Source organism: Ylistrum balloti, unplaced genomic scaffold (genome assembly GCF_031769215.1).
Source record: "Ylistrum balloti isolate Yb309-2 unplaced genomic scaffold, AGI_CSIRO_Ybal_v1 Utg369656, whole genome shotgun sequence".
Lineage (NCBI taxonomy): Eukaryota > Metazoa > Mollusca > Bivalvia > Pectinida > Pectinidae > Ylistrum > Ylistrum balloti.
In genome coordinates this window covers 386,727-412,931 of record NW_026781909.1, presented here as the reverse complement: position 1 = coordinate 412,931, position 26,205 = coordinate 386,727, and the positions used below count along the sequence as shown (strand labels likewise).

At 35.7% G+C, this 26,205-nt stretch overlaps 2 protein-coding genes across 2 annotated transcripts; one reads left to right on the top strand and one right to left on the bottom strand.

Annotated features, from left to right (window-relative positions):
- Positions 1 to 3,302: 3,302 nt before the first annotated feature.
- Positions 3,303 to 18,858, top strand: LOC132557793 (uncharacterized). The gene is made up of 6 exons (XM_060222324.1): positions 3,303 to 3,378; positions 3,857 to 3,966; positions 4,344 to 4,502; positions 5,219 to 5,315; positions 6,135 to 7,631; positions 10,270 to 18,858. Exons 1-6 carry the CDS (start codon positions 3,303 to 3,305, stop codon positions 17,409 to 17,411), a joined length of 9,081 nt encoding a protein of 3,026 aa, XP_060078307.1. The 3' UTR covers positions 17,412 to 18,858.
- Positions 18,859 to 20,710: 1,852 nt separating this feature from the next.
- LOC132557660 (NADH dehydrogenase [ubiquinone] 1 beta subcomplex subunit 5, mitochondrial-like) lies at positions 20,711 to 26,160 on the bottom strand. The gene is made up of 6 exons (XM_060222183.1): positions 25,999 to 26,160; positions 25,668 to 25,753; positions 25,131 to 25,197; positions 24,929 to 24,990; positions 24,023 to 24,129; positions 20,711 to 20,976 (listed from the first exon to the last, which is right to left on the bottom strand). Exons 1-6 carry the CDS (start codon positions 26,102 to 26,104, stop codon positions 20,841 to 20,843), a joined length of 564 nt encoding a protein of 187 aa, XP_060078166.1. The 5' UTR covers positions 26,105 to 26,160; the 3' UTR covers positions 20,711 to 20,840.
- Between the last annotated feature and the right edge of the window lie 45 nt (positions 26,161 to 26,205).

Genomic DNA, 26,205 nt, shown 5'->3' with positions numbered 1-26,205 from the left:
GGCCTATCCAGAACTTCTTAGCTCCATCTGGGAGATTTGTGTCAAATGTGCCTTAAGTCCAATATGGCTGCAATGAACGCCATTTAAAAAATATGTCTTAGATTTTTTCTTCAGTTCCACTGGTGACATTGAGTTGTAAATTTTTGAAGATGCGAAGAACGACAAACATAGTAATGCTTTCTCTAAGAGCAATTCATGCAGGTAGAAAGGAAGAGAATCATAATTTTTGTGACTCAGTTCAACCTGTTGAAAGTAACACATGTTGCTATGGTAACAAGTTCCAATGTTATCTTATTGTCCTTTGTTAATAAACCATGCATGTGCTGATTTTGTGTTTGAAATGTTCAGTTATCAAACCACCATCCACCCCTCCCCCATCTAACTTAAACCTGTAAAATTCTACTATACATGGACATGGTCCTATTGTGAAGTAGTTAGCTGTTGTAAGTATGTACATGTGTTTCAGCCGTCTGGCTACCATGTAATTCATGACATCAGTATATTGATGGAAGTGTAAGATAACCCCTGACTTCCCCATCATCCATATTTAGATGATGTTTATATGAGATTCAGAATGTATAACCCTGGACAAACTAAATTGATGAATAAGATACACAATAAGCAATTGAGTGTTATTATTACCCTAGTGTCAGTTAAATGTCAACTGGAAATATATGGTCTTAGCCTGACTGATAAAATGACTTGGTGTGTACACACACCAGAATATTCGATCCCTAAACACTCACACTAAAGTACAGTTGTCAGTCAGAAATTATGTTTCTTATGGCTGCGAGTGATCATGATGGCAGATTTTATCCTCACCACTACGACTGTAGCTATTAGTACTGTTGTAAGTCTGAAATATCATGTTTTAAACTGCCTGCCTGCACCAGACAATGAAACCTGTGGATGAGTAAAGGCAGATTTGATCCCCAACAATATTAATACTGTTGTCCGTCTGAAATTATGTTTTAAACTGTCTGCATGCACCAGACAATGATACTTGTGGGCGAGGGATGGCAGTATGTGTAATATATATACTTGATTTGTCTATTGAGAAATCTTACAAACTCTTACCCTATACCGATAGTATTGTTCTGATGTATCGATCATATATTTGCAATATGATTGATGACGCTGGATGGAAAATACTTGGCATTGCTACAATACCACCGTGTTGATTTCTATATATAGTCATGTATACTTACTACAATACACAAGATGCAGGTTTTAATGTCTCTTAAAAATCCACAATTCTCACCCTAACAGTTAAAGAGGAGCTCACTTAACTTGTTCATACAATGATTGAAATGTAAAATAAAAATTCTCATCATCAAAATATGATAATAAAAGAGGAAGGGGAAGTTGATGAAAATATCTTTGTTGTAATGTTTTTAGGTTGTTATCTAAACAGGTTGATTTGGGGTAAGATTGACGTCCCTGTTGTTTTTTCCTGTTTGTAAATACATTAGGAGATGGGACATGTGGTGATACATTGTGATGGCCTCGGGGAAAGCTTATGAACTGACCAGTGTATCATGTGCAAGTTACCTGTTGTAGGTGTGATGTCATGTCGAGAAGTATCACAAAATCAGCCAGGTTTTACCTTAGGCAGTACACAGCGAAATGTAGCTACACAGCTTGTGAGGGTTTAGCTTCCGTGTGACTTACTATCAAAATAGCTTGATGTTATAAGTATAGTAGTGGATTCATGAAAAGTCAATTTGCTGAAAAAGTATGAAGTTATGGTATTTAAAAGATCTCTCATTGTGTATTCAAGTTGATAACAGTAAGGCTGTATTTGATAGATTAGAAATAAACTGTCTGGTAGTGTGAAAAAGTGTGCCATTTTTAAAAGTTAAATCATTGAATTCCATCTGGCATTTCAAACTTAAGTTATTCTGATCCAGTAATTCTGATCCATATAATGTAATTCTGATCCATATAATGAGTAATTCTGATCCATATAATGAGTAATACTGATCCATATAATGAGTAATTCTGATCCATATAATGAGTAATTCTGATCCATATAATTCTGATCCATATAATGAGTAATACTCTATAATCAGTAATTCTGATATATAATGAGTAATTCTGATCCATATAATTCTGATCCATATAATGAGTAATACTGATCCATATAATCAGTAATTCTGATCCATATAATGAGTAATTCTGATCCATATAATTCTGATCCATATAATGAGTAATTCTGATCCATATAATTCTGATCCATATAATGAGTAATTCTGATCCATATAATTCTGATCCATATAATGAGTAATTCTGATCCATATAATGAGTAATTCTGATCCATATAATGAGTAATTCTGATCCATATAATTCTGATCCATATAATCAGTAATTCTGATCCATATAATGTAATTCTGATCCATATAATGAGTAATTCTGATCCATATAATGAGTAATTCTGATCCATATAATTCTGATCCATATAATGAGTAATTCTGATCCATATAATGAGTAATTCTGATCCATATAATGAGTAGTTCTGATCCATATAATTCTGATCCATATAATGAGTAATACTGATCCATATAATGAGTAATTTTGATCCATATAATGAGTAATTCTGATCCATATAATGAGTAATTCTGATCCATATAATTCTGATCCATATAATGAGTAATACTGATCCATATAATCAGTAATTCTGATCCATATAATGAGTAATTCTGATCCATATAATGAGTAATTCTGATCCATATAATGAGTAATTCTGATTCATATAATTCTGATCCATATAATGAGTAATTCTGATCCATATAATGAGTAATTCTGATCCATATAATGAGTAATTCTGATCCATATAATTCTGATCCATATAATGAGTAATTCTGATCCATATAATGAGTAATTCTGATCCATATAATGAAATGGAGTTCACTATGACTATTTTTGTGCAATATATATCTTCAATGGTATGGTCATCTAAATTACCTTTTATATGGCAAAACTATTTGACAGGTTATATAAGAGTTGAACTCTTACTGAACTGTTCAGGAAGTTTATATTAATAAGCATACATCCTAAAGTCTCTGCTTTACAAATTCAAATGAAAGGTTGCATACACCCTTAAGCTTTTTACTTGTTGCCTACAAATTATCCAAATTACCTGAACAATGTCAATAATTAAACAAGAGTCTATCAGTTTTCAATGTTTCTTCTGTTCCAGGTCAAAATGACATAGCTGTCTCCATTACCAGTCTTTACAGTGTTGAAAGGGACATTTGTTACCAGTGGCAACTAGAACATCGTTACCAGGGTAACTTGTCGCTATGGAGATTCCAAGTCATATTGTTGCTCCAGATGGGATAGAACTTAGGAGATCTGAGGTCGATACTTCTCAAATAGGTAACAAATTAAAGTTTAGAACTAGTGGTTGTTTTAATGAAATTTATTTGAATATATTTTGTCTTCATTATCAAATGTTTAAATTTTGAAAATGTAGATAAATTGTAAATCTACTGAAATAAAGAGAGTCTACTTAATTATTCAGAGAAATTACCACCACTATTTGAATATGAAAATTGAAGACAGAATAAAAGCAACTACATTTTACCTTGAAAGGAAAATGTTATGAATAATGAATATTTTACTAGATTTAGAAAAGATTTGAAAAATCAAGGAGATGAAAGTTTAGAGAGAAAAAAATCCATGAAGAATTGATTGGTTGCTGAGATTCTAATAATATATCATGAAGAAATAGATACAATTCTGCAAAACTACAATGTGATGGAGCTGTATTTCTGTACAGATAATATATTGGACTTGAAAGTAAAAAAACAAATAGATTGCTTATAAACAAACCTTTCTGTTTTATTTTGTACAGGTGCTTGGTGCGTGACACCCATTGCCAAGGGAACAATATTTGGCCCATTCGTCGGAGAGATTGTTAACAAATACAAAAATAAAAACATTGATTACAGATTCGCTTGGGAGGTACATAAATAATTATTTTTTGGATGAGTAAAGTGTGATTAAATAAATGTTATGGTCAGCTTGGATTTCCTTATTGAATAGTAATTTTGTTCATTGTGGCCCCCCATATATATGGTAGATGCCATCCAGTTGAAGAACCAGGTTTTAAGTCCAAGTGATATGCTTGGAAAAATTATTTAAATTCCTTCAGATTATACCAGAATACTAAAATACTTGCTATTATTCTGAAATTTCTAGATGAACTTTGTAATTATTCCTCCTTTTCAATTTTATTTGAAGTTGATCTGCTTGACATTGATTTCTCTGGCATATATTTTTCTGCTTTTTAGCACTTTTCGTTTTTGTTCGCTCACTTACTTAGCATTGTGACTTTGCAGGTATTTGACCTTGAGAAGAATGAATTATCCCATATTATAAATGCCACGGACCCTATGAAGGGAAACTGGATGCGTTATGTTAACTGCGCCCGCTTCCTGGAGGAACAGAATATTGTGTCGGTTCAGGATAATGGCGAAGTCTTCTACAAGGCAATTCAGGTACATCTCAAAAACTGATGTGATTTTAAATGCTCCTGCCATTTTATGGATGGGGGTATACAGTGTTACTCTTGTCTGTCTATCCCATCCCTCACGGACAGCGATAGCTCAATTACTATGGGCTGGTCTGTGCTATTGGGCTTTTGTCCATAAGCAAGAAAATTAACCTAGTTGCTCTGCAATGGGCCTCCCATATGTTGTTCTAAGATGTAGTCACCAGCTACTTCAAGGAAACCCATGTCAAATTTACCCTAGCTGTTCATGTGACGACAAATATTTAAGCCAACAAATGAACAAAATGTCCAATTCTGTCATATTGTGTCATATCTCACCTCATTCTATCTGATCCTAGATCAGTATTACATATTAGAACCTTTCATCATATTTGCTCATTATACTTACTCAGCAGTATGATAGCATTAAGTTTAACAGTTTGTCATATTAAGGTGACTTTTGGTTAAATCTAAGGGGTTGGAGATCACATGTCTTAGACAATTCCTAGATATATATAATTATTCTGTTTTATCTCTTTTACATTATTCATATATAAAGTCAATATGAACACACTTTGGGGTAATAGATTCTTTTTCTCAATGCATTTTATAAAGAAGCATGCAATATTTTCAATTCCAAATTCTTAGTTTGAGTGAATAATCTCCCTTGTGGCAATGTACCAGGAAGACTTGATAGAATTTTATCTCTGAATTCTCTTACAGGATGTAGATCCACAAAAAGAGCTGCTGACTTGGTTCCAACCGTTCAAGAAACGACGAAGGCGCAGGAAGACCGCGACTGTGGAAGGTAAATTACCAGGTAATTAACTGTATACTGTATAGCCGTAATATACCACTCAGCTAGAGAGAACTTCTCTTTAGCTTGATTGGTGGAGCGTCAAACTAGTAAGCCAGGGGTCCTGGGTTTGATTCCTAGCGGAGGCATTGAGATGAAATATGACCTATGTCACATTCATTATACCTGAGTGCAGCCAAGTAACGAGTGAGGTATTCAGTAATTTCTTTGTGGACCTGTATTGACAGTTTCTGCAACTCTCCATTCAATGCAAAAACATGAAACAATTTTTTCAGCTCATACATCTGAGTAAAAAAGCATCAAGTTCTCCATTAAGATAAGATTTTGTGGTTTAATTATTTAATATAAAAGTCAAACTTTTCACTTGTAAAATATAACAATTTAGTATTAGATACATCAACAACCAAGCATCAGAACATCAAGTTCTTCACTAGATTAGGACTTTAGATTAGGCGTTTTTATTAAGGATATAGAGTCCAAGGTCACATCTCACCTCTCTGGAAACCATTTCTAATGGGCATCTGTTGATGGGCATATCTCTGTGAGACTCTTCTTATTTTGTTTTTAAAATGGGCTTCTTTACTCCATTTAATGTGAAATCATTTGACTTGTTTCAGGCTTATGTTCGTCCATCTTGATTGGAGTAAATTTTTTTCTCCCAGAAACACTACTTAGTGATGTAAAAATGAAGTAGCATAAAAGCTGATTATTTTAGAATTCACTAGTGTGTTGAATAAATCATTTAAAGTATGAATCAGATTTATTTTTTATGCAAGAGTTTAAATTTGTTCTATTAACTTCATTTTTATTCATATTTTTCAGATGCTGCTGTTCAAGTTAAAGCTAAATCTCAACCCAAGGTCAAAACTCCCTCCAAGGTTAAATCTTGTGCTATGGAAACGGAACCCTCTAGTAAAAAATTATCATCAAAAGTCGTGAAGGAAGCATCAGTATTAACAGAGCCAGCCTCCGAAGCATCTGCCATGGCAGCAACAGAACTGGTATCCATGATCCCAACAGCATCTACAGGGAACTACATAGATTCCCCTATAGAGATTCTGGACACAAAGAGACAACGGAAGAAGAAAAAATTGTTTGATGAGGAAATACTTCTGACAGACTTAGTTTTCAAGAAGAAAAGACGTCGGCGAAGCAAGGAAGAGATAGAGAGAGATGCAATTGAGGCTGCATTAAATGCTCAAAGCAAAGGGAAACGTAAACGTGGAAGAAAAAAGAAATCTGATACAATAGGCAAGGAAGAAATTCCTGAAGAGTTTCAAGTGAACAATGATGAACATGGAGTTCGGGAAGATAGTCCGATGAAAACTTCTCCAGTTCTGGAAAATCTTGAGGAGGTGGAAGGAAACACAGTTGAAAGCTTGGAAAAATCTTGGAAGTATCCTGGTAAACATCTTGAATACCAGTTTTCACTTCATTCACACTTTGGCATTACACAGAATGGACGACGTGCCTATAGGTGTGATGTCTGTGCTGGGGTCTATAAGCATACATTCAGTCTAAAGCGACACTACCTCCGTAACCATATAAACTGTCGCTACCTCAGTCGCGCTGACATCACAAACTGTATGATTCTGATTGGTCAACAGCAACTGGCAATTCTCAAATCAAATGGGAAAGATGTACTTCAAAAAATTGATGAAACAATGTCCAAGACTTGTAATGAGAATGAACTTAAATTGAAGAAAGAATGTGAGACTGAATCACAAAATTCCAACCAAGGAGAGACAGCGATTGATTCTAAGGAAGAAGAAATGGAGGTTAGCAACAACAGCAATACAACAACTGATTCTGTGCTTCAATCAGTGACTGACCCTTCAGAACAGAATTCGCAAAGTTGTCAGGATGAGCAGTCAGCTGAGCAAAACATGCAAATCAAAATTAAAAAAGAAAATTCTACAGAGGAATCTCCAGATGAGGAAATGCAAACCACTGTTGCTCAACCTTTACCAGCTATGGTGGGACTTTACAAATGTAATGTATGTTATAAACTATTTGATGATGTAAAAGCCCTGAAACTGCACACACAAGACCATCCAAAGGTTCCGGATGAAAAAGGTTTTTCTTGTGACAAGTGTCATATGCGATTTACATATAAACAAAACCTGGTACGTCACCAGATGGTTCACAAAGGTGAAGCTGACAGGCCAGTAAAGTCTTTATCAACTATGCCAGTGAAGACGAAGCAAAAGCATGGAGAGAAGAAAGTGCCAGTGGTTGGGAAACCTTTTAAATGTCCTCGATGTCCCATGAAGTTCAAGTACACCACAAACTTGGAGCGCCATGAAGCCTTGCATTTTGGTTAGTTGTACATCCTATACTTTTTCTCTTAATTTGATGAATTTATCGGAATTGGTGCTTCAGATATTGTGGATTTCACATATAAAATAAGAATGTGTGTAGTATATCTACTTTATCTTTTGTGTTGATTTGTAAATTACATAACATCTTTACCTCTTTTTTTTTTTTTTAGGAAATAGGTTGTAATAATTTGTGTGATTCCCACAGGAAAGACACATATCTAGGAAATAGGTTGTAATAATTTGTGTCATTACCACAGGAAAGACACGAGTCTAGGAAATAGGTTGTAATTGTTTGTGTGATTACCACAGGAAAGACATGAGTCTAGGAAATAGGTTGTAATTGTTTGTGTGATTACCCCAGGAAAGACACATATCTAGGAAATAGGTTGTAATAATTTGTGTCATTACCACAGGAAAGACAGGAGTCTAGGAAATAGGTTGTAATTGTTTGTGTGATTACCACAGGAAAGACATGAGTCTAGGAAATAGGTTGTAATTGTTTGTGTGATTACCCCAGGAAAGACATGAGTCTAGGAAATAGGTTGTAATAATTTGTGTGATTACCACATGAAAGACATGAGTCTAGGAAATAGGTTGTAATTGTTTGTGTCATTACCACAGGAAAGACATGAGTCTAGGAAATAGGTTGTAATTGTTTGTGTCATTACCACAGGAAAGACACATATCTAGGAAATAGGTTGTAATAATTTGTGTGATTACCACAGGAAAGACATGAGTCTAGGAAATAGGTTGTAATTGTTTGTGTGATTACCACAGGAAAGACATGAGTCTAGGAAATAGGTTGTAATAATTTGTGTGATTACCACAGGAAAGACATGAGTCTAGGAAATAGGTTGTAATTGTTTGTGTCATTACCACAGGAAAGACACATATCTAGGAAATAGGTTGTAATTGTTTGTGTGATTACCACAGGAAAGACACATATCTAGGAAATAGGTTGTAATTGTTTGTGTCATTACCACAGGAAAGACATGAGTCTAGGAAATAGGTTGTAATTGTTTGTGATTCCCACAGGAAAGACATGAGTCTAGGAAATAGGTTGTAATTGTTTGTGTCATTACCACAGGAAAGACACATATCTAGGAAATAGGTTGTAATTGTTTGTGTCATTACCCCAGGAAAGACATGAGTCTAGGAAATAGGTTGTAATTGTTTGTGTGATTAGCACAGGAAAGACATGAGTCTAGGAAATAGGTTGTAATTGTTTGTGTGATTACCACAGGAAAGACATGAGTCTAGGAAATAGGTTGTAATTGTTTGTGTCATTACCACAGGAAAGACACATATCTAGGAAATAGGTTGTAATAATTTGTGTGATTAGCACAGGAAAGACATGAGTCTAGGAAATAGGTTGTAATTGTTTGTGTCATTACCACAGGAAAGACATGAGTCTAGGAAATAGGTTGTAATTGTTTGTGTCATTACCACAGGAAAGACATGAGTCTAGGAAATAGGTTGTAATTGTTTGTGTCATTACCACAGGAAAGACACATATCTAGGAAATAGGTTGTAATAATTTGTGTGATTAGCACAGGAAAGACATGAGTCTAGGAAATAGGTTGTAATTGTTTGTGTCATTACCACAGGAAAGACATGAGTCTAGGAAATAGGTTGTAATTGTTTGTGTGATTACCACAGGAAAGACATGAGTCTAGGAAATAGGTTGTAATAATTTGTGTGATTACCACAGGAAAGACACATATCTAGGAAATAGGTTGTAATAATTTGTGTGATTAGCACAGGAAAGACATGAGTCTAGGAAATAGGTTGTAATTGTTTGTGTCATTACCACAGGAAAGACATGAGTCTAGGAAATAGGTTGTAATTGTTTGTGTGATTACCACAGGAAAGACATGAGTCTAGGAAATAGGTTGTAATTGTTTGTGATTCCCACAGGAAAGACATGAGTCTAGGAAATAGGTTGTAATTGTTTGTGATTCCCACAGGAAAGACACATGTCTCGGAAATAGGTTGTAATTATTACTGATTGCCACAGGAAAGACATGAGTCTAGGACTATTAGAAATATTTGAGTCCCAAAAATCACTGCTGTAGTTTGTATGTTATGAAGTATAGATGATGTGGTGTAGTTATACAGGTTTTCTGTCTGTAAATTTGCACAACAGTTAGTGGAGAAATACAAAACAATAACTGTAAAACATTTATAAATAGATCTATTCAGGAGAAAATTTTCTAGGCACTATGCATATATCATTGTTATTGTTAGCTTAGATATCTAGCAAGGTTTTTGTGAACCAAAGTGATATAATTGTGATATGTAGTATGTAACATGTCTATGCCATTCTGTAAGCTATATATCTTATTTATCTAAATCAAACCAAATACTCTATATTTGAGTTAAGTTCATTTCATTATGTTTGCATTAGTTTAAAGATAAAATTTGATACCTAGCAATATTTTCATAGTGAATTAAAATATCAGACAATACATCTTACATGCCTATGTTTATTAATTACTCCCTGTGAATAAATCTGACCTGGGACAATTTCAAATTATATAGCTTGCAAAATTAATCAACTGTATAGAATAGGGAAAATTGTTTGATTTTTCTGAGTGATATTTACCATTTTAAAATATCTTTATTTTTATTTACAGCGGATCGCTCCTTCATTTGTTCCTACTGTGGGAAAGGCTTTCCTTCTGCTACAAACATGAAAAAACATGAGCACATTCATTTAGGTAGTCGTGTTCCGTGTAAGTACTGCACAGCTGTTTTCGTCCATGTCGGAAGTCTTCGAAAACATATTCGATTGGAACATCCTGACATTCATCGTCAACGTCTTCTTAAATTATTGGAAAAAAGAGGGAAACTTGGATCGAAGGCTGCACGTACCCTACAGGAAAGTTATAACAAAGAGCCAACATCTACTCTTCAAGACAAACAGCCTCCTTCATCTTCTCAAATTGCACAACGCATGAAAATAATGAAAGAAGGAAAAGTGCCTGTTAGAGACGAATCTGATTCCAAATTTAAATTTTCTTGTTTGATTTGTAAGAAGAGATTTTCAGCCTATGTAAATCTGTGTCGACACAGACGATTGGCTCACAAAGATGATGGCAAGTTGTCCAGAATTATTCCAAGTGAATCCACCATTACAGAAACATCATTTCCAAGTACAGTGAAGCCAAAACGTCAGTTGTCAAGGCTACGGATACTGATGGGTAGTCCAAAGAGAGATGAAGAACCAATTGTTTTTGAGACAGCAAATGATCCAATCGATGATTCCCCTGAAGCTAATTTAAATTTTTATGCAAATGTTGCTGCCAACATTGCTGAGAATCTCACAAGTTACATTGATGGAGGAGAGGACTCAATAGCTCACTTCAGACAACACATCAGAATAAAGGATTATGACTCGGTTTTTACTACAGTGAAAGATGAGAAAAGTGAAGAGCAGGAAAAAACAGATGTTAAAGATGAGTTTCAATGGGAAAAATTCAACTTCCCTCGCAACTATAACCCAAAAGTTATAACAGAGGATTTTATGGATGTGACAGAGTTAGTTCCCTTAGAAAATGACAGGAAAGTCGAACAGGTTACAGATGAAGCTTCTTACAAAAACAAGGTTCCAGCTCTCTGTACACGGCGAAGAACATCAAGGGAGGGATTATCTTCTGCAGAAAACTCTCGTGATGGACTTGAAACTGGACATTTCCAACAAAAAGAACTTCATCAGAATGAAACAAAAATGGATATCAAAACTGAAGTAAATGATGACAAGAAAAATGATGAAAACAGAGAAGACAAACATCGTAACATGGAGAATAAATTAGATGTCAAAGGTGATGACAAATATGGTGAAATGGAAAATGCAAACAAAAAATCAGATGTGAAAGAAGAAGTGACAAAAGCAGTATTAAAACTTCCTCTCAAAATGAGCTCAAATGCATTAAAAACTGACTTAGCACTAGAGAACCATGACCAAAATTTGTGTGATAATGTCAAGGAACATTCTGAACAAAGAAACATTGAGGACTCTATACATTTAAGTCTACAGCACAGAAACAGTGATAGTTTGGAATCTAATTCTGGACCATCTGAAAGCATGTCAAAAGGAGACCCAAATTCTGTATCATCTGAAATCTTGTCAAAAGGAGAACCAACTTCTGAATCATCTAAATGCTTGTCTAAAGGAGAACCAAATTCTGGATCATCTGAATGCTTGTCTGATGAAGAACCAAATTCTGTATCATCTGAAATCTTGTCAAAAGGAGAACCAACTTCTGAATCATCTAAATGCTTGTCTAAAGGAGAACCAAATTCTGGATCATCTGAATGCTTGTCTGATGAAGAACCAAATTCTGGATCATCTGAATGCTTGTCTAAAGGAGAACCAAATTCTGGATCATCTGAATGCTTGTCTAAAGAAGAACCAAATTCTGGATCATCTGAAAGCTTGTCAAAAGGAGAACCAAATTTTGGGTCATCTGAAAGCTTGTCAAAAGGAGAACCAAATTTTAGGTCACTTGAAAACTCGTCAAAAGGAGAATCATCTTCTAAGTCATCTGAAATCTCATCAAAAGAAGAAACAATGGAGACAAAAGAAAATGAAGATATAAGCATTTGCCCTGGAGATGCTGCTAGTTTGCATGATACAGACTCGAAAATTACTGTGTCAGAGTCAACAGAATTGATGAAAGCAGGAAGTTCAGAAAAAGCAGAATTGGTGGAAACAGAAGATGTTAGTGAACAAAATGTTGGTGTGGAGAGCATATCAGATAATGAGGAACCAAAAGAGCATGATGTACCATCTGTTAATGTGGAGAAAGAGGGAGCCAACAAAATAGCAACAGATTCCAAACCAGAAAAGGAAAATCACCAAGATTGTTTGCAAAATGATGGCAGTTGTGTAACAGTTACAGATGTGATAAATGTTGAGAAATCTGCGAATTCAAATGGATCAGAATTGACAGAAAAGGATAAAAATGACGGTAGCATTAACAAGGATACAAACCCTGGGTTACAAATATCAAATGGAGCAGATGTGGCAGAGCTTTGGTGCCATGAGACACTCAGCAATACTGAAAACATAACCCCTGACAGTAACATTGACATGAACAGTAATAATAACAACACTGATGATTTAAATTTATGTCAGAATGATGACAGTAACAACAGCGGCTACAGCAGTCCAGGTGTCTATAATCCTCCACTCTCGCCCGATTCCGAGTCTGACCTTGATCTTGATCATTACGGAGGTGCTGTTTCAGCCAGACAACTTATTCAAGGTCTAAACCTGGCTAAGGCAAGGCAGAACTGGCAAGAAAACAACAACATTGGATCAAAGGATGACAGGATAATCTCTGCAGAACGTATCTATCGCAGTCTGCTCAAACTCAGAGAGGACCCAGATCAGTCACCTCAGCGCAGTCCATTACACAACTTTGATTCTATAGCATTTGGGAACTTTGGGAAGCGAGCGTATGTTTGTTCAGTGTGTATGCGACATTTTGCTGATAATGAGGCTGTATTGAGGCATCAGTGGAAAAAACACCCCTTGGTGGCCTGTCATACACTAGAGATTGAGGATGGCCATGATATAGAGTACCTGTATTACACACAGCCAACCAATGTCGGAATCTTGGGCGCGTGTGGAAAGGCACTAGAGAAGGTGATGGATCGTAATACTTACACCTGTACGAGATGTAATGGCAGTTTCAAAAATATTGATCGGCTACATATTCACATCATGAACTGTGCCCCAAAACCAGCCGTATCATCAGAAACACAAGAGAAGTTGCCACGGAAACGAAGGAGAAAATTTCCTAAGAAATTGATTGGGATGGAACTTGAGACACAAGATGCAGAACAGCAAGAACGAGAAAAACTGGAAGAACTCAGCAGAAACTACATTGCAAAATTAAAAGCGCAGAAAAAAATATTCCTGGGTTGTAGGAAACGAAAGCTAATTGATGTTCCAATCAATGAAAATTCCAATGATACGAAGATGAAGCGTCGTCGTAGTTACGAAATTGGTTACAATCCTGGAAATCATGTACGTCGGCGTGAGATGACAGAACTGCTCGATACACATCAGTGTAAAGGATGTGGGGTGAAATTCAAGTCCATTTCACTCTTAGAGCGACATGTACGCAAATGTGATGGCAAAGAAAAGTTCAAAGACTTGAAGGTCATGAAGTCTACTGTCAATGAAAGTTTTCACAAGAAGCACAAACAGACCTGTCTTTATTGTCAGAGAGGCTTTGCCTACCCCAAAACATTAATGAACCACTATCGAGCTTTTTGTGTTGTGAAAAAGGAGAAACTTATCAAAGGAACATTGAGTGAAGCAGAACGTAAAACAGAAGCAGAGATGATAGTGAGGCTCAAACAACAGGATGAGGATCGGAATGAGGCTGTATCTGTTCATCATATGGAAGAAATTGAAGGTCACAGAAAGGGTTGGCCAAAGGGTCTCAAGAGAAAATCAAGACGTAAAAATCACTGCTGGACATATATCAAGAAACGCAAGTCATCAAATGATGCTTTTGAAAATGATGATGATTATATGTCAGAGACCCCTTCTCGGATCTCTTCAGATTCACCATCAAAATCTAACGATTCATTTTCCTCAAAATCTGAATCTGTATCATCACAACAAATGGATCCTATGAAACGTTTGGATTTTTCTAACAAAGCAAACGAGACAAGCTTATTAAGTGAAGAATATACAAATACCTCTGCCTCAACAGACAGTAACGAAAAGCAGCAGAATCCTGTTGTAATAAAGATTGAAACATTTGAAAACTTGGATGCTGCAGTGTCTGAGGACTGTGATGAAGAAACAAGAAAAGAAGGAGAAAGTCATAATAATGGAATGTGTAGTAGTCAAACTTTCAAAAATGTTGAGAAACAGTCTATTGACAATTCTTCAGTGAAAGGAGGTAGTGGGACTAGTATTTCTCATATAGATGGAAGTAAAGTTGGACAAGAAAATTTGGAATGTAAACTAGTCAAGTACAATGTTGATACAGTATCTCCTGGTTCAGATCAACACATGCTGAAGCTGAAACCAGTTGTTGAAGGAATTTTGTCTCAAAATGATGAAAAGTCAGCTTCCACAGTATCACAAGGACGTGATTCTTCTCTAAACAAACCTGGTAGCAAGTCTCCAAAGAAAGTGAAAAAGAACAAATTGTCTCCCCTTAGCATGACAACCCTTCAATCAAGTGTGTCTAGTCATACAGCATCAACTGTTTCATCGCAGCAAAAGGAGGGCTCAGATTTATCCTCGGTAAACATGGTCTACAGTCAAAAGACAGCTTTGCACACAACAGGTGATAGTGGAAAACCTCAGAATAACGCAGCTGTGAAATCTCCAGCAAAAAAGCCAGGAAAAAAACCAGCTGCCACAACACAAACTACAAAACAAGATTTGAACAAGCAAAATGTGAAAGATATGTCATTTAATGAAGAAAAAGGCAAAAAGGGTCTCAACAAGGCTAAAGGAATCACATCTGGTGACAAAATGCAATCTACAACAAAACGTGCTCCCGTAGTTCTCAATTGTCCGGATCTATCAAAGATGATTGGGAAAGGAGATCTGCCAAAAAAGACCAGCATGAGAAAACCAAAGAAATCTGTATCGTCTGTGGAGATCAGGACAATATCACAACAAAATCAAAGTGATAGTTCTTCAACTCTCAATTCAGAGATACAGCAGATATCTGCAGTTACAGGTACACAGAAGTTGGGCAAAGTTGAATTTGCACAAAAAATTAACAGTGGTTCTCTACATATCGCATGTAAAACAGAAATACATAATGAATCAAAGGATTTGTCCGCAGTTTCTAGATTAAAACCTTCGTTAGAGGAAAATCCAGGTATGTCAAAGAGGAAATCTTCGGAGTTAAGCAGTACATTCGAACAAAAAACAACTGATAGTCAACCTAGAATGAAAAATGACTTGGTCAACAATGAACTGTCACAAAAATCCTGCAGTCCCAAGTCATTGGAAAGATATGATATGGTTCAACCAAAAGTATTAAGTAAGATGGAGAAAACAAGGAAGCTGAGTGAAGATGCCTTAACCAAACGGGATGAGGATGTGAACACATGTGATTCAAAAACCCCGAAAGTGATTGTTCATTTAGGATCCGAAAAATTCTGTGTGTCATTACCCAATCCTGCCATATCATCAGTTTTAAATAGTACATCTAAAATTACTAAAATTATAAACAAGACTGAAACAGAATCTGTTGCTAATCAGGACTCAAAGGAGACAACTAATTTATCTGAAGAGGAGAAAAAGGGAAACAATTCAAAAACACAGGGCAGCGCTGCAACAGCTCAAGGACATCCACTGAAAACGGTACCAAAAATGTCAAAGGTTCTGATGGATTGTGGGAAAATTTCCAATGTAAGGTGGCCGGTAAAAAAACCACCATTGGATGAAGGAGGTTTGGTCAAAGTTCACTGCCAAGAAGCAGCTACTGGTACACAAACTGGAAATGTCTTATCTTCTTGTGATGGTGGAAAGGACCTCCCCTTTGGTACAAAAATATTTGTTGATAAAACTCCAAAGAACATTTGTGTAGACACAACAGAAAAATCACCTAAAAAACAACAAAGACCAACAGTAAAACCAAAACCCAAGCTTAAACAACAAAAATCAAAACAACAATCGGAAAACATTTCTAATGAATCCATGGAAACGATAAAGAAAGGCCCTACAAGAACTTTGCGAGTCAAATACGACGGTGACTTCATTAATGTTGAAATTCCTGATTTTAATACATCTGTAGGAGAACATAGTGATCAAACACATGGAGAGACGCCCCGAAACAGCCTAGTGTCTGTGAGCAAAGTGCAAGGATTTACAACCCAAAAAACATCAATTTCCAATTCAGTTATTAATGTACCACAAATACAGTCTGATGCAATAGTAAAATCCCCACGAAAACGTCGTAAAACATCACCAAAAATAAATCTATCGCCAGAAATAAAAGCCACCAAGTGTGTTCAAGACAGTGCTAGACTCTCTATGTCACCTGACAAGATATCACATGACCCTGTGTCAACTGACAAAGTAACGAAGGTTACAAGGTCTACAGATGAAATGCCAAAGATAATGATGACCCATGACCAGATGTCAAAAGACAAAGTGGAAACTGAAGCAACATCAAGGGTCAAAGTTCAAGGTAACAAATTAAACAGTATTGTGGAGGACTTTGACTCTCTAGCTCCTATGAACAACTTGCTACAGCTTGCATGCATTGCTACAGATGTTCTGAAGGGAGTTGTGGCTTCATCTGATGAAGAAGAAAGAACATCTGTGTCGAAAACAAGTCCATTTCACAGTGAATCTGTTCAAGAGACCTTAACTCCCAACTCAATTTCTCCCTCCCATCTTCCCTCTAAGACAGTTTCGGCTAATGCAACTCCCAAGCTGATGGATCCATCTTGTGTGAACAGGAAAATGTCCAATATTGTGAATAAGGTATCGAATGCTTCTTTGAGTGTTAAGCCAATTAATTCAAAAGAAGCACCTGTAAAGTTAGACAGCCATGGTTCCAAGGCTGATTTAACGATTATTCCCATCTCTGCAAAACCACTGAAGCCAAGTCCCAGGAAGAAACGTGTAACAAGGTCCCCAATGAAATTGGCAACAAGGGAGGAACTTCTTAATAAATGTGGCTTATCTCCTCATACTGTCATGTTCACAAACACAATGCTTGTCAAGGGAGATAATTCAGAAATAGCGACTAAGGGTGATAAGATGAAATCTTCTACCTAACTTGGGCGAGGGGGAGAGCTGAGATTGAATGATGAGAATGATATTATTTTGATAATATAGAGAATTCCTCAAATGTTCATTTACTTGCATATCAGAATTATGAATTGTGTTCCGTTTCATTTTTTATTGTTTAAATCTTGGTCTGTTATGATTGTATTGACTGTTCTGTAGATGCCTGGTCAGTATTATCAACCTTCGATGAACTATATTACTGTATTCAGCTGTAGGTCCATGTCCTGTAATTAGTCCTCTCACATTGCTGTCTTGAGAAATTCCAGCAAATTTTATTTCATTATTTATAATACACCCACCCTCTTCTTCTTGTCAGGGTAATCTGGTATCCATAAGTGGCCTGGGCTTCAGCAATGTCAGTACATAGGATATGTTCAATGGTAAAGGGTTTTTTCACTCTCCACAGTATAATGTGGTATAAAACAACATGCAGTCTTTAATTTTAGCGGGGAAAAAAAGACCAGCTGCTCAAAAATATCAAATAATTTGTATTATTAAAATAAATATGATTGAAACTAATTTGGAAAAGATTAAAATAAATATTTAAAAAATGAGCCAGGTATGCATTTGTATATCTGACCAGTTGGATCTACGATGGTTATTCTAGTAAATGGCCAAGTTGATTAACATGAACATCAATCCAGAATGATTCTTGTGTTAATTGTGTTTCCTTCAGTACAGGTTTCATCATTCTTACCTTGTTCAAACAAAGGTGAGCTCCACGATCCCTGTGATTTGATAAATTCCAATTTCTTTTACTAAATTAATTAATTTTCAAACAGTTTTATATCCATGTTACTCCGAATTTCTTTTATGTATGTAGCTTTAGGTTTTGACAGAAAATTCAAAATAAAAAAAATTGATGGCAGGTTGATGAAGTGTAGTAATGATAAATATGTTGGATTTGGATGTCTTCAAAATATGGTAGTTATAAAATGCATACACAAAGTGTTAAAACACAGAAATCTCTTTATCTATTCAACGGATTTAACAGTTGAATTTTAACACAGACAACCTTCGTCTCTCTATATAACACAAATCTTCTCATTTGTGTCACCGTATTTATTCAATTACAAACCCATGCCTGGCAAGAAGTCCATTCATACATATAGCTGTTAAGTGAAATTATAAACCCATTCTTCATGTTATTGTTATAAAACAAGCCCATGTATCCCGTCTCTGACCTATTGAAGGTTTAATATGGTATATACCATAGCATTCTCCAACCCTGTGTGTTCCATTAGATACAAATGTATCCTTGTGTTACCATGGTTATCTGATGTTATGTAGCAAAGAAATCTGTTCTCTCTCTGTATATGCTGCTTGTGAGTTGTTATGAAGGTGCATTTTGATTACTGTTCATTTTTGTGATTGATGAAGAGATACAACTGTGAAAGAAAAATATAATGTTGAAATAAAAGTGAAGGATTGCCACTGTATGGTGTTTGCTGAATTATTTAAGACATGGTCTTGAGCTGGTAGTAGTTTAGTCAGTTCAGTTTTCCTTGGAACTATTGTCTGTAATTTGTTGTCGAGAGCGAATAGAGAGGGAAACCATCCACTAGTCCCAAACAGATTATCTGGTCAATTATTAATATCACATAAAGTAGCAAAGGAAGAGTGTGACATCTTATGATGATGATGGAAGTAAAAGAGTGGAGGAATAAAAAGATTGGTGATGAGTGATGTTAGAGGAGAGTGTGACATCTTATGATGATGATGGAAGTAAAAGAGTGGAGGAATAAAAAGATTGGTGATGAGTGATGTTAGAGGAGAGTGTGACATCTTATGATGATGATGGAAGTAAAAGAGTGGAGGAATAAAAAGAATGATGATGAGTGATGTTAGAGGAGAGTGTGACATCTTATGATGATGATGGAAGTAAAAGAGTGGAGGAATAAAAAGAATGATGATGAGTGATGTTAGAGGAGAGTGTGACATCTTATGATGATGATGGAAGTAAAAGAGTGGAGGAATAAAAAGAATGATGATGAGTGATGTTAGAGGAGAGTGTGACATCTTATGATGATGATGGAAGTAAAAGAGTGGAGGAATAAAAAGATTGGTGATGAGTGATGTTAGAGGAGAGTGTGACATCTTATGATGATGATGGAAGTTTAGGATAATTCAGATTGGTGCTGAGGATGACGGTAAGAGAGTGTAGGAATAAAAAGATTGGTGATGAGTGATGTTAGAGGAGTGTGATAATTCAGATTGGTGCTGAGGATGATGGTAAGAAAACCGGGTAATAAAAAGATTGGTGAGGAAAATAATGTTAGAACAGAGTGTAATAACTAAGATTGATGATGAGGATGATGGTAAGAGAGTGGGGAAATAAAATGATTGGTGATGAGTGATATTAGAGGAGAATATGATAATTAAGATTGGTGCTGAGGGTGATGGTAAGGAAGTGTGGGAATAAAAAGATTGATGATAAGTTCCCTTATTGGACCCTTAGGGTGAGGTCAGATAAGAGTCAATTATTCAAAATCCTACTTCTGTAGGAGTGAAAGGATATTACTCAAATTTCTGAAGTATTCTTTGGTGAATCGTTATCAGTTCTGTATAAACAGTTGATTCAGGCCCTGTGAGGTGGGGCACCAATAGGTGACATGGAGTACTCCTGTAGGAATGAAGAATGGATATTGCCCAAATTTGGTTTGAGGCATTCTTGGATTGAGGGGAATCAATTTTGTATAAATGGTGGATCTTCACAGGATACTTCAGATCAAATTAGGACAAAATCCAGGCATTTCTGCAAAGAACAAAGATTTAGAAGCATTGGCCTTATGGGCCCTGCCCCTTCAGCTTCGGGGGACAGAGATCCAGTGTTAAAAATTTAATCCCCTTAACCCAGATATACCACATTGCAACAGGATGCAGGTATTCCACCAGAAGCACAATTTTAAATAATTTACCCCATTTGTCCTATTGAACTCTACCCATCCTACGTCAGATGTTTTGACACAGTTTTTACCATCACCCAAGGATGCTTCAGACGAAATTTGGACAAAATGTTATCATTCCTACAGAAGGATTTTTAAGAATTTGCAAAGTTTCCCTGTTGGGTCCCATCCCTGTGGCTAATTTATACAACATTAAATACTTTTACCCCTAATATGCTTCTGACCAAATTTAGTTAAAATTCACACAGTTGTTCATGATGAACAAGGACGGAAAACATGGCCCGTGATATGCTATAACCTCACTCAAGTGAAAATGTCAAAAATGAAATTCTAGAAACAATTTATTTTTTCAAAGCATGTGAAGAATGTGACAACACTGAGTCAAGGTACAAGAATTTATTACTGATAGACATCACAAGAGCATGTGAAATCACCAGATCCAATTTAGTCTGTTGGAAATACAAAAACAACAGCATGCTCACTCGCTCACTCACTCAAATTAATAAAAGTCTTAGGAAGGTGTTCCTATCTGTTCGCCAATATTATCAGCTGATATCTGTCTAGCATCAGTGGCTGCTTGGAAGAAATACCATCCACGAACATCCTGTCGGTCCAACATCACACGTTTTACCTGTCTTTCAAGTAGCCTGAAAATAAAACATTTTATCCCATCATATTTATACAAGTAGTTATAGCCTCATTCTGAAAGAAACACAAGAACTTGACTTATTAACACAGAGATGAACCCATAAACCAAATACAAAGATTCAGTGATGCATAGGATATTGAGTCCAGACAATTTTATGTTTGATGATGGTAAAAGGTCAAAATGTAGATCAGTGTGACCTACTTTTAATACATGACGCACAGCCTTATTAAGATGAACCATTCCCAAAGTACGAAGTTCTAGTGAATAGATGTGAAGAAGATGAAGCACAATATAGAAGGTTCAAGGGCTGAATCTCCTTCACTCCTTTTCGCTGGAACTTTATACTTGGAGTCTGGGTCCATCTTGGTTAGTAGGTCACTCTGACCAACAAATGTATAGTTTGACCTTTGACTTAAATAAAAGCTTGTCCAGTCTCCTACATTACTGGTAACTCTGACCAACAAATATATAGTTTGACCTTTGACTTACATCAAAGTAAAAAATTGTCCCATGTTCCTACATTACAAGTCACTGACATTTCAGACTTCAGGTGTGAGCTCAGATGGGTGAGGCTGTGTGTCATGTACAAATGTAGGTCACTCCGACCTACATTTTGATCTTTGAACTAACTATAAGGTAGTAAAGCAAAATGTATTTCTAAACTGAAGAACGTGAGGCCTGGATCTCAGATCCTCCACAAGACTGAAAACTATATCATTATTTATAACTTCATATCCTGTCAAAGCCAGCAGGGTTAGATGATAAAACATATTATTTAATTCATTAAACTTTATAACTCAGTATTTATTTTAATATTTGAATTATGAATGGTAATCCAGTACAGGTTGACTTGTGTAGGTTGGGTACTTGGACAGAAATCTTACAGTATTTCCTACAATCATTTTTAACATGGTGGGAGATAAACCAATTATTTATACAGATAAAAAAAACAAATTAAACTACGCCATGTTAAGCAAATACTCGACCAATCACAACGAAATATTAAAACAATAAAATCTTCTACTGTATATGAATCACCAAACAAAAGGCTGTGTTTATCAGACAACTATTTCAATTGATGATTGAAAATATTTAAGTAAAGCTTCCTTTTTTCATCATCATAACATGTAAAATTATTTTACAATGGCAACTTTCATATCAGTGAAGTCACAAAGTTAGGTTATGTAGAAGTCATTGAACATTAATATCAGACACAAAATGTACAGATAGAGGGAAAACATTTCATAATATTTCCAAGGGGGACAGACAGACAATATCCCATTATATCTCCTAGGGGACAGATGGACAGACAATATTTTATTACATTTCTCCGGGGGAAGGATGGGTAAACAACATTTTATTACACCTCCCAGACAGACAGATAGGTAAACAACATTTCATTACATCTCCCAGACAGACAGATAGGTAAACAACATTTCATTACATCTCACAGAGGGACAGATAGGTAAACAACATTTCATTACATCTCCCAGACAGACAGATAGGTAAACAACATTTTATTACACCTCCCAGAGGGACAGATAGGTAAACAACATTTCATTACACCTCCCAGAGGGACAGATAGGTAAACAACATTTTATTATACCTCCCAGAGGGACAGATAAATGGACCGTGTTTCATCATATCTCCCAGAGAGACATATGGACATCATATCTCCTATGTACTTCTTGTCCAGTGTTAAATGTTCAACGTTCAATGAAACTTTCTGAGGTTATCAAATATTCAGTGAAGTACAGTAGTATACCTACACATTTGAATGACTGTCAAAAAACCCCTTCAGTTTAAGTATTAACTGTTAACAGTTCATGGAATGTGTGAAGATAGCTGGAAGAAAGATTGACACTGTACCTTTTAACCCACCATCATCAGATGGTTGACTATTCCAATCACTCTACATCAGAGGTCTGTTGTCAGTGTATTTTTAAACTACAAACATTTCTTGCTATTTTTTTAGAGTACTGTTCCAAAATGAATGTCTTTCATATTTCATACATACACGATGAAGTTCCCCTTTGGTCCCTAGTTGTGCCCATTTGATTTTCAGACTGATCAGGAAAGTAAAGTAACTGATAGGTGGCCATCTTGAATTTTGACAATGAAAGTTTGTTATTGCTATTTCTTGAGAAGACCTAAATGGATCTATCCCAAATACTATAGGTACATTCCCTTTGGTCCTTACTGTGTCATTTTGATTTTGGGACTAATCAGCAAAATAAAATGGCTGTTTGCATCTGCTTAAGCCAGTAAAATGGCTGACTGGAGACCATTTTGGATTTTGACAGTTGAAGATTGTTATTGCTATTTCTAATAAGTTCTTGTATAAAAGATCTTTCATATATTTTATAATTTTATATACAGGATTCCCTTATTAACAAAGGATTAACAGGTATAGGGGAAAGATGGGAATATTAAAGCAAAGATCAGACTTGCATAGAACCAATAAAGATCATCAAAATGTGGGCACCAAGATACCTCTGGGATAAAGTTTCTTTATGCAATCAGTAATTTGGCCATGTGCAGGCTAAATTATCAAAGTCAATATAAGTAATGAACAGAATGGCAATGAAAAAATATAACAAACATTTCTGAATATAGCTTGAACATAATCTTCTTGTATTATTACATAACTTAGATAGAAGATTATTTGTACTATTGAGTGAACTTCAATGGACAAGAAACATTCTAATGATCAGAATTAATGTAATACTAAGCTAATTTAGAGTTCAGAAAAATCTTTTGGTGTCTCTGATGTACCTTTATAAATATACTTCTAAATTAACGTTTGAATATTGTTGAATAAAGTTAGTCCTCCCTACACCAGTCAAATGTTCATGTCCCATGCATCTTTAATGGAGAAGTTTCATTGTACTTGCAAAAGATAAGTCACCTATAAACATAATTCCTTACTGACTGAGAAACAGACTTACAAATCCTAACTCGAGTATGAAAAGACAGAGTGACAAAAAGACGGACATCAAATGCTATATGACCCTGCCCATGATATGGCATATTTGATTCCAAACCTTAATTTCCTCTTCTGATCCTGTTTATAAAGGGCGGCCATTTGTGTTTCATACAGCTTCTCAGGAGAACGCACAATATGCTTGGCAATGAACCTGGTGATGGGATGCTATAAAAAACAAAGACACAATGACCTTAATAATCACTACAATGGTAACACAAAAAAAGGCATGATTTCTGAAATGTCATGTGAACATCGTGCACTTAAAACAGATATATTACTTATAATTTCAGCATGACAAATTGCAATTAAATTTCTTTCTTTCTCTTTCTTTCTTTTCATTTCCACTGGACATAAATGTCCAAACCACTGATTAAATATTTCTATCTTATCCCTGAAGGATAACTAGCATGAAACATTAACCTGCATAAACCAAATGTTACTGAAATGAATGTCAAATACAGACAAAATTACACTAACTTGTCTGCTGGGAAACATTAAGAAATTTACTTCTACATGTGATGATCTCACAACACAGAGGAAAAGGTACAGATACATTCTGTCTATGCTTTATTCTAGTCAACATCTATATACACACGGTACAGTACATAACCAGGAAATGAATTATTGACCACAACAGAACCTGTGTGGCACTTACTCCATCTTATATCATCAGGAAATATAGTGTAGAACTTTACATGTTTTTAAATGAAAATGGAGGCAAAAATACAGTGATAGAACAGAAATAATTCTAACAATTTGAATGTATATAATCATTGTTAGAACCATCAAGTTAGGATAATAATACATGATCTGACTAACTGTAGACTACTAAAGAAACCCAAAGTAAAAAAAATGGTTGATGGACAGACAGACTTCTAGATGGACAGACTGATGCAGACAGTATACTATAATATATTCCTTCAAAATTTGAAAAATATATTTTTAAAAATCTGACATAATTTACCTGATGAAATTCCCAAGTCTGAGGGTTGTGATCTTCAGGTAAGTCTGTTAATTCACCTTGAGCTGAAAAATACAATTAATTACTGATTAACTTACTTAACAATGGTACTTATTTATAGGTATAAATGAGACTGATGTTGATACATCATGTTATATGTTCATCAAACAATTTTGAACACAAGTTTGATTAATGTGTGACTTACCCATAAATAGATTGGCAAATGTGATCGCCATCAGAACTGGTAAAGTTCCCAGTAACAGGAAGAAATGCTACAACATTAAAGTAGTAACAATTAATGGGAATTTATAAAATATTTATGTATAATGTACGTTAAAAGATAACTTCCATCATTATCTGCTACTGAAATTTTTGCCTGAATAACTACATTGTATATAAGTGGTTCAAAAATGGAACTCATTAAAAAGAGGGCAAAACAAGAAACTGAAGTTCTGTGGGAGCATCAATTAGTATGGGCCTTAATGATCAAAGGTATGTGGTTCAACGCTTGCTACATGTGACAGTTTGTGTTTTTCAGGAAACTGAGAAACAGATCGGTCTGTGCTGACATGGTTGTGTCCTTGAGCAAGACATTTTACACTAATGGCTCTGAACAGCATGCGAGGTGCCTCCCATATGCTGTTCAGTGAGACAGCCATCAGCTACTACAAGATTTCACCTCAGAATGACCTTTACTGTTCATGGGGCGATAAACCCAGTAAATACATCTGAAGATACAAACCACACTATCCCTCCATTTCCGATCGAGGTAAATGCCAGGCCGTAATATCATTCTTCTACCGGCTGCCCCTCGGATCGACATGACAACTGAAACAATTTGAAATAAAACCCTGAGAACTCTCCACGTAATTTTTCTAGTAAGGTCTGGAAATTGAGTTTTGCATTGTGTGATTTTAAAAAGATTGCAGTCACTAAGATAATAAAACCATGCGTTTTGATCTACAATATCAATGCAATTACTGTAAAAAGTTACTTTTGTCAAAATAGTGATATTATATGTGTTTGAAGCTTCAAACCCATTTGGAATTCGTTTGAACATGTGACAAATTTACCAGGTCCTGTTTGTTTTAGAGTCGTTGTCTCCAATGAATGTCTCAAAGCTGGTATGACTGCATTTATTCCCCGTGCAGCGGGACGAAGAGAGCTGAACACGACCATTGTTGCCGATCGTGTTATTTTCCACAATCGGCAGGGTCGAAACAGGGTCGAAACACAAGGTGATTGAAGGACCGCACAAAACAGGCGTTGATACGCCACTG